The sequence below is a fragment of the Falco naumanni genome, chromosome 4 (assembly GCF_017639655.2).
Source record: "Falco naumanni isolate bFalNau1 chromosome 4, bFalNau1.pat, whole genome shotgun sequence".
Classification (NCBI taxonomy): domain Eukaryota; kingdom Metazoa; phylum Chordata; class Aves; order Falconiformes; family Falconidae; genus Falco; species Falco naumanni.
The window spans coordinates 44,371,706-44,382,261 of record NC_054057.1 but is presented as its reverse complement, the minus strand read 5'-3'; the positions used below and the strand labels follow the sequence as shown (position 1 = coordinate 44,382,261).

Below are 10,556 nucleotides of genomic sequence, written 5' to 3'. Positions count from 1 at the left end.
TAGTTTTTACTGTATTTGAACATGTATATAGGAATGATCACTCTGTTATGGAACCCCATAATATAAATGATTAATTTATGCCCTGAAGCAAAGGGCTATGATTACGACTTCTTTAATGTCTACAACTATAAATGTTGTTGCAGATGAAATGGGAAGACCCTGTGGTCCCATGAAGGGGCTACAAGGATAGTAGAGGAACTGGCCTTATAATCATGACTTGAATTTATTGAGATTTTTCATCAACTTTTTAAAATTTGAGTGCCTTTGAAGAGGTAATGGGGCAAGCTGGAAAATTACTTTTCTTGGACAATAATTGATCATTTGTATTTCAGGAGAAAATGAAGTTCCATCTGAAGATGCCCTAATACTTCAGCTGCACCTTGCAAAAGGGCATGAGAAATTTACTGAAATGCTAAAAAGCCAACAACAGATAATTGTCGATTTGCAGCAAAAACTTGCTGAACAGCAGCACATATTGGTTAGCCAGCAACGTGAGATTCTCGAACAGCAAAGAAAAATGTATGAGCAAATGGATCTGATCAAAGTCCAGTATGGTATGCTATTTGATACAGTGAAGCAAATGTCATTTCAGAGTTTTCAAGAAGATATTCAAAACTATTTTGAAAGTCATCTTCAAGGACTTCAGAACCAGGTCAGAAATCATCTCCAAAAGTCATACTCTGTGCATAAAGTAGAAGTGGATGCAAAAGTGATTAACGTTGGGGAGTCTTTGCTGGACTGTGGCCTTTGTGAAAGCGATGAATTTTGCAACTTCCAAAAGACACCTTCACAATGTGAAAAATGCACATTGTGTCCTGCTGGTTTTTTCCAAATGGCTGAGTGTTCTGCAAACTCTGATCGGATTTGCCAGGTGAAATATGATCCTGTATTTTTCAGTTATTGCTTATGAAGTATTGTGTTGGACATGCTGGGATAATATTCTGGAAATAACTACTTGGAGAGCTAGAAAGATCCGGTTTGAAGCATGTGTTTTACCAAACGTGTCTATGGCACTTCGAAGTCTGCCTGAAGTTTTTTGTGGGTTTTCTCTTTACCATTTACTGCTCTAAATGGGGCACTAGTTTGTGCCCATTGGGTGTGACGCTTTCCCAAACCTGACAGCTGGCAGGACTTCGATTCTTTTCATCATGGTAGGAAAAGACATCCTAAAACATGTATACTTATGCATGCTAAATTTGTTTATTTAATCACCGTCCACTCTACAGAAACTTCTAGACATCTGTGAAAAGCAGAGGAAAGCTTTACTAAGCAAAACTAGAGGTCAGATATTTATTTATAAGTTTTGAAATAAAAGTTATCAGTTAAAACAAATCTAAAAATGAGTTCCAGCTTAAACGTAACATGAACACATACAAAAATATAGAACATAGACGCTTTAACTGTTAAATACTTTTTATTATAAAACACATTTTATTATACTATACATAAGCAGCATGTAAGCAAAATAAGCTGGTTCTTCAGTCACGTTCTGTTGTTTAGAAGTTCTAAAATACATGGAGAGCTTGATATGTAAAGCAGTGTCTTGTTTGACAGGTGTGACCTAAGCCCAAGTTACCAAGAAAGACAACCTGAGAGAGTCTGTCCGGTTCCCTCTTTGCTAGTCTCAGTTTTCTTTAATGCTAGCATTTAAATGTAAATGTAGCCTGTTATTCTTTCCCGTCTGCCTGCCTTAAGGAGAAAGGAGGGCTGGTTAACAGGAAAAACTACTTTATCATTTACCTTTCTTGTGTGTTTTTTGCTTAGCACCTCCCTCGCAGAGTAAATGTCTTTAGGAGCTTTTCCTAACTCTGTCTCAGTTGGTCTTAAGGACACTGTAATAACTGAGTGATGCATCGCTCTGGAGGATGCGGTATGGTCTTACAGATCACGTATCATAACAAGCGTTAGTTGTATAACCGATCCATTTAGCTCGACTGCACGCTACTAGCTTTCTGTGGACACCACGCAGTCTTTTTGGATACCTTGTTAAAACATGTGACAAATCCAAAATTAGTTGTCTTGCTTCAACGTGCTTGCGGGATCAGCCCCCTCTTCACCCTACATACACCTTTTCCTGGCAGATGTCACAGAGCCTGAAGAAGTGCCTGTTTCACATTGTAACTTGTTGCATTAAAGTGTTTGAATATGATTCTTGTGATTTACAGGACAGAGATGAATGCACTGAATCTCCAAGCATTTGTGGCGAGAGGATAAAGTGCCTGAATACTCCAGGTAAGTTGTATTCTCTGGTAATTAAAGAATGAAGATAATTAGATCTTCAGAAACGGGCCAGAAAGATAGGAACTCAGGCCTGTATGTTTGTGAGTAATGACATGCTCGGCTTGCTGGAATCAAAGGGGTTGAAAAACACTCAGCTGTGAGTTGATGGTGGGCTATGTAGGACATAATATCCACTAGGACTGTCGGATGGTCCCTTTTACCTTATTTCTGTGGGGTTTTTTTATGTTTAGGTTTTAATTTTCACTTATGACCTGACTTTCTTCTTGCTTATTATTATTGCACCAGTTACTTATGCTGGTGCAAATGGGGTCAAAATCAAAGGTATATTATTCCTAATGGAGAGAAATAGTTGTCATTTTCCTTCTGCTGCACTGGGGTAGATATTTGATTTGATCTAATGAAGGTTCTTATAAGGCCTTCCTTCATTAATCTTATTCTCCTTTAGTAACAATATTGTCAAATACTGAGGAACGATCAACAGTTTCCATCATTTGCAGGGGCTTGGGGAAATTTTTCAGGCATTTAAGAACAGATTTGATAGGAGTTCTGTACTGTGGACTTTGCCTTCATTACTTTTCGTGGCAGTCGGACACAAAAGAGCAAAATTAATAGACATACTGAGCAAATTATGTCCAGGTGCTAGGTTTATTTTTACTTGTCTAATTTCTGGTCAGCCAAAAAATATTGAAAGGAATTCTGTGATCAAATAGAGCATTTCACCAGCTGTGACCTCTACCTAAGGGCTCCCAGTCAAATAACTGTGGGAGAGCTTCACTGGGTTTTATGTTTTTCCTCCTCTAGACTTCTTACTTGCAAAAAGAATGTCTGTCTGAGGGAGAAGGGCTGTTTTCAGCTGATTATGAGTGATTTTGTACTGTTCCTGCCCTGCCACTGATGGAGAAAAAGTGGGAGGCAATTGGTCCTGGGAAAGGGTTAAAAGAGGACATGGGCTCACTTACATTATCCCAGCATCCTCTGGGCAGGAACTGTGGTGGGTTGGATGGTATTGCTACAAACACCACATTAACTACAAACACCACAGGAAACTGAAAATGACTAGAGGAAGAGAGCACTTAGTGTCCCTTATGTGGTGAGTGCTGTAGAGGGTGTACCATCAGCCTTACAAAAGAAGAGGCAAGACACTTTTAGACAGCCTTAGTGGTGAGCAGTTAGAGGCAAGACAGCTCAGGGTACAAAATTTGAGACAGAGCATTGGAAGGGTGTAAGGCTTTGTCTCTTCTTTATGTCAGACTGGGTTTGGTTGAGTTGGTGGTTTTGTGGAAGGAAGCCCACGAAGCCCCAGCCCTAGGAAAGGAGAGCCACCAATGTGGTAGTCATTTGGTGTTGTGTAGTCTGTGGGAGAAGGAAGGCTGTAAGGAATTTATCCAGTGGGTTCTGTGGTGGGGGGACCCAGACCATGAGTGGCTCTGTACAACTGCTGGAGAAAAGTAAGTGAAGGCAAAATACTGCCAAGAAGCATACAGACAGTGGTGGTGTGTCAGACCACAGAAAGGCAGTAGCGATGTCTTTGAAAGGAAAGGACTCTTCCCTTGATTCCTCTTCTCCTAATGGTGGTTTGTAAAGATGTGAAAGCAAACTAGTTCCATTCACCTGGGTCGGGAATCAATGTCCTGTCAATGTCATCCCTGCCTGTCATGGAAGAGAGCATTCTTCTTATTTTTTGTTAGAGAGGACTGCTACTTTCAGTCCTCTGCTCATGATAGCTCATTATCTCATACAAGTGCAATCAACATGTCAAAAGGGAGGCTGAAACTGCATGTCTGTTTTGGGTAATGTGGGAGAGATATGGATGTGATCTGACATATGAGTTGCAGATGTTGTATGTGGTTTCTTGAGCTGCACGCTAAGGTTGTTGCATCTGTAGCAACTCATGTTCACTGTACAGTGTGAAGGGAGACAGAGCAAATAACAATAATGAACCATGGGACTAGGAGCCTCTCTTTCTTCGTCCTTTACTTTCCTCTACATCATTCCTTCTTCCCTGCTGCTTTTTCTTGCTTTTATCTAGGATGAGAGTTGTTAGGTTATTTGACTAAAGGCTAGTCATCAAGAAGAAGTGACAGCTGGAGGTACTTCATCAGCAAAAATGGAATCCAGTGCATCATTTCTTTCTTAGACAATCACGTGGGAGTGGTCAGATTGTTATCTTTGGTGTGAACCCACCAAGTGGAGGCAACCAGAGATGTTCTCCCCAGAATACCATGCAAGCTAAAGAGGACTTACTGTAGAACTTACTGTGGGATGCAGGGGGAAGAGGAATGAGAACCTGGACAGATAGCCCTCCTTTGTAATTGGCCACGTTGATTTGTGATGATCCGAATTTGACAGAGAATGTTTAAAAAGAGATAGATTCCCATACTTAATCTGCTTGAATGTCACCTTTGCATTAGGCAGTTATGAGTAGTAACAGCAGAAAAATGTATGCATGACTTACTCTAATTACCTTGCAATTGCCAGGCCTTCACGGATGATGAGGGCTGGTGAATGTGCTGCAAAGGCACTCACTTTCACAAAACTGGCTTGAGTACAGCTGGGCTGCTCACTGTTAAAACGGGTGCAGCAGTGCCCAGAGCAGGACTCCCACAAGAGGAGAGAGGTGGTCAGGCAGTAAAGAGAAGTAGGAAGCAGTCACAGCGTGCTGCTGTGCTGGCTTTCTGATGTTTGGCTGTCATTTGCTGCTTGACCTCTTCTGGGCAAAGGGTAGGATGTGGCTGTTGCCACCGTGTCCACAAGACAAAGTGGCCTGTGTGCTGCTTTGAAGTCACCTGTCTGAAGTACATGCAGGGGGAACACCTGCTGCAGATCTAACCAATAAAAGACTAGACGGCAAATTGGTGAGATTAGTCACCACATGTTTTTGTAAAACTAGATATTTATAAAAATCTCTAAATATACTTTCAAATATTTTAAAGAAGCAAACAGCATAAAAAATTTCTAGGTACTACTGCAGATCTTCTCTGCTACGTGAACCAGATGTATCTGTGCACTCAGCAGCAGTCCGTCCAGTGGTTCTCAGTGAAGGGGGAGACATTGCTATGAGAAGTAGAACTCGTTAAGTGTCATGTGAGCAATTACACCATGGTTAAAACTGATTTCAAAAGGAAAGTTTGTCTGTTTGTTTTTTTTTCTGTATTCCCTCCAGAATGTTCTTAGTTAAAAAAATTTGGTCTTTTTTATTTGGCTTTTGTTTCTTGTAAAAAAAAGCCAGACACTTTCAGGGGGAACAAAAAGTGTTAGGTTTCTCATGACTTTTTTTTTCAAATGGAAGAATCTTACTGTTCTGCAGTGAGGTCTTTTGAGAAAATAATACCTGATCTCAGAAAGAATGTTCTTGCATCGTAAATTGTATAGTCCTACATGTCAGTGTTAGAGGAGAATCATTGCTTAAGTAAATGAAACAAATAGACAAAGAGATACGAGGGTGATATACAAAGCCTGCATAAATTGACACAGTGTCTGGTGTTCTCTGCTGAATAATGCAGTATCAGAAGTGAATTTTAGCCAATATTCTGACCTCCCTTGTGGGCCAGGTGCGTGTGTACTGCTTTGTCTTGCAGTTTGCAGTATGTGTGGTGTGCTTTTCTGCCTGCATCAGCCGTCCACATAGCCAGCTCCACCCTGGGGTTAGCAGTGGAGAAAAATAGCTTGTTGGGGTCCATGTCAAATGCTCCTACTCCCAGACTAAGAGCAAATCCCAGACCAGATATAGCAAGTTTTCAGCTGATAAATAAAGCAAACGTATGACACAGTATTCAGATAGTAAAGGATGTTTAAGAACTATAACAAATATGATTATTAAGTTTTGATTATAGTGGTAAAAAAGCAGAAGCAAGTGCACTAGTGATTAAGCTTTGAGGCACAAACTGCAAGTGGTTATTCTTTAGGGTGCCTCAAATCTTTTGTGTTGATTTAGATCCTGAAGGCTCTGTGCACAAAGGTTTCGGGCACTAGTCGCTCCAGCTGGAGGCATTGGCAGCTGGCAGTGCTCTTGGAAAATTGCCACAGAAAATTACAGGCTGTTTTTAAAACCTGCTCTTTGGGTGTGCATTCTTTGATCCACTGAGGTCATGGTGTACCATTTAACAGCACAAAATTGCTTTATGTCAAATAAAGTAATTTCAAATGGCACCTCTAGATATTCTCTTTACTGTTTGCAGCAGTGTGTTATTTTAACTTCAGAGTATCACAACCACTGCTGTCCTGTGTCTTAGGGCAATGATTTTCCTCCTTTTAAATGTGTGGACTTTTGCATAATGATTTTAAAGCCTGCTGTTTACTATTTTGTTTTTCCTACTTGCCTCTTCCAGGTTTTTTCAAAACTGTACACAGAATGCCTGGGGTGCATGGCCCTTAGGTTGAAAAGCACTGCCTTAGCAATCACAGCTACAGCAGAGCTATACCATAACACGGCTGGGCGGACAGTGCACATTTCTCCTTGTATAGGGGAACTCTCCATCAGCTGAAAATATCTTTGCTGCTCAGTGCACCAGTTAGTCACCATGCCCTTTACCTCAGGAAGGGAAGGGAGCATCTTTGGAGCAGTAGCATTGTGTCTGATCCATTACAGGTTTTGGTTAAATTGCCCCAGTATAGCTCCTTTCCCACTCTAAACTGCTGGACTTGGCTTGGACAAGGTGAGTTACGCCTAGTATTTCTGTTTGCTGTCAAGGCTCATTTAATAGCACAAATTGTTCTAACATCATTGTTTTCTCCCTTATGATTGGATGTCATCAAAGATACTTGCTATGTGTAGCTGTAGAGTTCTTATTTTTAGTATTTTAAAGATATTTCAATAAAAATTGTCCATTTCCTGTGAACAGGTGGTTTCCGATGCCTTGGAATTGCTGAGAAAGATGCAGCTTTGGGAATGTGTGGAGAGGAATATTTCTTTAATAAGGAAATGCAGGAATGCCAAGCGTGTTTAAAATGTGAAGATGGAGTTGTGGCCATGCCTTGTTCCACTGTCAGTGATACGGTTTGTTCAGCAACCAGTGAAAACAAGCTCTCAGAGTCTTGGGCTGCAAACATCATTCTACCTCCTGTAAAGTCTGGTGTCTCTCAGGTCTACTCTGGCTTGGACTTGAAGATAAAGGGAAGGTTTCCATGTGAAATCCTATCTGTTGAAGATAACAGCCTGGTATTCAGGCAGCATGGTCTGTTGTGGACTGACCTCAATTTTGCAGTAAAGCACAACTGCAGGAATTTTTTGCAACTTTCCTTAAAGCTCAATGGCAGTGAGGAAGGCTATGAACTGAGCGGTGTTCGCATTGAACAGCCAGAAGGGAAGTATTACCAGAGCACTAGTTTAAGCAGTGCTGCTGAAGTGGAGCCCAGCCAAACTCTTTCTGTGTATTTGAGGAGCCCAAATCAATTCTGCAATCAAAGTAAAGACTTAAATATTTATGATCTTAATACCCCACTCAGTTTGTTTTGGTTGTCCCACGACACAGGTGCTGTGGCACTCAGTGCACAGATGTCAACAGCAATGCATTACCAAACCAACTATCGACCTGCCTTTAAAATAATATCTGTTTCTGACCCTTACATGCTAAGTTTATCTCATGATGGCAGAGCTATAAAGTTCACTGAAACTGGTGTTGTCAAATTTGTGTTCCACCAAGCATTGTATTCCATGGGTCATACGTGTGTCCGGGAGGGCTTCTCCTTAATTTCTTATATCAATAGGAACGGTACCAACAGAGAATTAATTAATGTATTTAAATCTGGGGTAAATTACAGAGACACATCAATATCTGCTTCTGGGGCTACAAAAGTTGGGGCTGGAGATCTCATAAGCTTTGAGATACTTTCTCCTGCACAGTGTAATGTTCGGTATTTTGGAGATAGTTCTGGAATCAGTATGTTTAGCCTCATCTGGATCCCTTCAGCAGTTTCTAGTGCCATATCAGCCACAGTTTCTGTTACAGGTCTGCCTACTGGAGCTGTGAGAAACAAATTACTGGATTTCACCCAGGTCTCATCCAATGAGAAGCAGATACAGCTGGTTTCTTCTGGACAGCTTGCTCAGAAGTATTTCATTTTCACTGAGAAGGGAGTTGCCAGCCTTGCATTTAACTTAAAGTTAATCCACTCGTGCAATGTGCTCAAAATGACTCTCAATCAGTTGACCATGGATCACATGCAACCCACAGCAATTGCTCAGCAGATTGGAGGTCAGATGCCAGAGGGAAGCATATGGACCAGTGTGTCCCTCCGTGCATCTTTTGAAGTACGTAATGGAACACTAATATCAGTTTCTCTTGACTGTGTGCGTGGAAGGATCAATCAGATCACTCATGAACATGGAACCAGTATATCTATTTTATGGATTTCCTCTTAATTTCTGTACAGTGAAGTTAGCACAGAATTGGGGTTTAAATTGTATTTGGATTATACTCTGATTCTGTACATATTTGACACCTTACATGTGTTGACATGAGCACATTGTCCCACTAAAATGGTCTCAGTTATAGGAATATTTAAATATAATCTTAATTGAAACATCAGTATTTAAAGAAAAAAGGGCTTTCGGTGTTCCAATATTTTACTTCTGTTAACATCTTCAGTCAGGGGAACCTTGAATTCAGATCAAACGGTTTTATTTTTAATAAAGCAGTCTCTTCAAATTGCTTATTTCTGGACCACAAAAAATTGCAGGTGAGGGTAAACACATACCTTTTAGTACTGCAACTGAAAGCAGCATGGCCACATAAAGGAAGCCTGCTTTCAGTTTCTTCACTGGAACAGGCTAATAACAAGACTAGAAGCACTTTGAGGCTAATTTGTCTACATCTTGTAAAATATTGTGCTTTCTATAAATGGGGAGAACATGCCTCAAACTAGAGGTGCTAATATGGTAACACTGGAGTATACATGCTTAATATTATGGAAGTGTCCCTGGGTCAAAGATAGAACACTTCTTACAACAAACCCCATTGAAACTAATAACTGTTCTAAATTAATTTGGAAATAATCTACATTTAAATAATTTGGGAAGGCTTTTTCCCCTTTTAGTTTTGCCTGTGAAGAGTTGCAGGTGAGAAGGAAGGCTAGGAGACAAGAAATGAGTATTAAAAGAACATCTTGAAAATGAGACTTTTGGAAATGAAACAAATTTTTATTCCATTCCTTATAAATGACAAAATATTTTTCTGACCAAAAAGGAACACCATTCACAAGCATGATTATTTTGCCCAACAGGTACTTAATTTTAAAAGATTTTTTTTTGGTTTTATTACATCACTCAGTTTATTCAATGAAATGGCATATTCAGGGACACTGAATTTTGTTTTGTTCCAACTCTTCCATCAAACTATTCATTCTTTTTCTAATCTATATAGAGTGTTTTCTCTTATTTTCTCCTTTCTCCTCCACAAATACTGCTTCACTTTCCTTTCTCATTTATTTTGTTAGGAGTAAATGGTATGCCCTGTCATGTAGCCCTCAACTCCTTCCAGCCTTCTTATACATAGATGTATGTATGTCACATATATAATTATAGAAGTGGGACGTTTATAATGCACTTGCAGGCTGTCTTACATTAACCTTACTGAAAGAAGGAATATTATGCACAGTACAACTTTAATGTAGGTGACTGTCTGAGTATGTATATCTGAAATATATGTACTTTCCTATGCTCTTCACCTGTTTTGGAGTTTGTCACGCTGTTTTACTGTACAGTTTCCTCCTATAATTTTCTGTAAAAGAATGAACCCAAGTGCGAGACTTCTGTATGGTGGTTCTTCTTTTACTTGTAACTTTATAACTGTGTCCTAAACTATTATTTTTCCATCGTCTTTTTTTCTTCAAGGTTATACTCAAAGATGCATGCTTTGGACAAATTGTTCTCTTGGTCCAAATAGAGTTTTTCTTGCTTTCAGCTGCAAAGTCTAAGTAGTCCATCACAAGATACCTCATTGAGCCAGAATAAGTTCCACAGTAAGTTCAATCCTGCTGCCCACCCTTGATGTTTGTGACACACATCTCGGTGCCTGTGTTCAGCTAGACTGTCATTCATTCTCACAGGGTCACAAGGCAGGATGAATTAAAGCTAATGTTAAAGGTGTTCAACACTTGCAAAATACTGTTATCGTTACAGAGGATATTTTTTCTTAGAGAAAGACTTCTGGAATGAGAAGCGTGTATATCTGTTATATACAGAAGAACCGCATTACCTAGGAGCAGAGCAGTTTTTCTGGATGCTTCACTCTGGAAGTCTACTGAGACTGAACAAAGATGAAATGCCACAGCAGTTAAAGTTTTCTGATACGTCCATCTGCTTTCTGCAGAAGGAT

At 40.0% G+C, this 10,556-nt stretch overlaps 1 protein-coding gene across 1 annotated transcript; it reads left to right on the top strand.

The window, feature by feature from the left end:
• Positions 1-237: 237 nt before the first annotated feature.
• LOC121087220 lies at positions 238-10,009 on the top strand. Its single transcript, XM_040591991.1, has 3 exons — positions 238-871; positions 2,166-2,232; positions 7,083-10,009. Exons 1-3 carry the CDS (start codon positions 410-412, stop codon positions 8,600-8,602), a joined length of 2,049 nt encoding a protein of 682 aa, XP_040447925.1. The 5' UTR covers positions 238-409; the 3' UTR covers positions 8,603-10,009.
• The last annotated feature ends 547 nt before the right edge of the window (positions 10,010-10,556 follow it).

What these genes read in the sequence shown, in the direction of transcription:
- LOC121087220 (XM_040591991.1), top strand. Translation starts at nt 410, where the DNA reads ATGCTAAAAAGCCAACAACAGATAATTGTCGATTTGCAGCAAAAACTT. An exon ending in ACTCTGATCGGATTTGCCAG is followed by an intron (nt 872 to 2,165) that starts GTGAAATATGAT and finishes TGTGATTTACAG; the next exon opens with GACAGAGATGAATGCACTGA. An exon ending in AAAGTGCCTGAATACTCCAG is followed by an intron (nt 2,233 to 7,082) that starts GTAAGTTGTATT and finishes TCCTGTGAACAG; the next exon opens with GTGGTTTCCGATGCCTTGGA.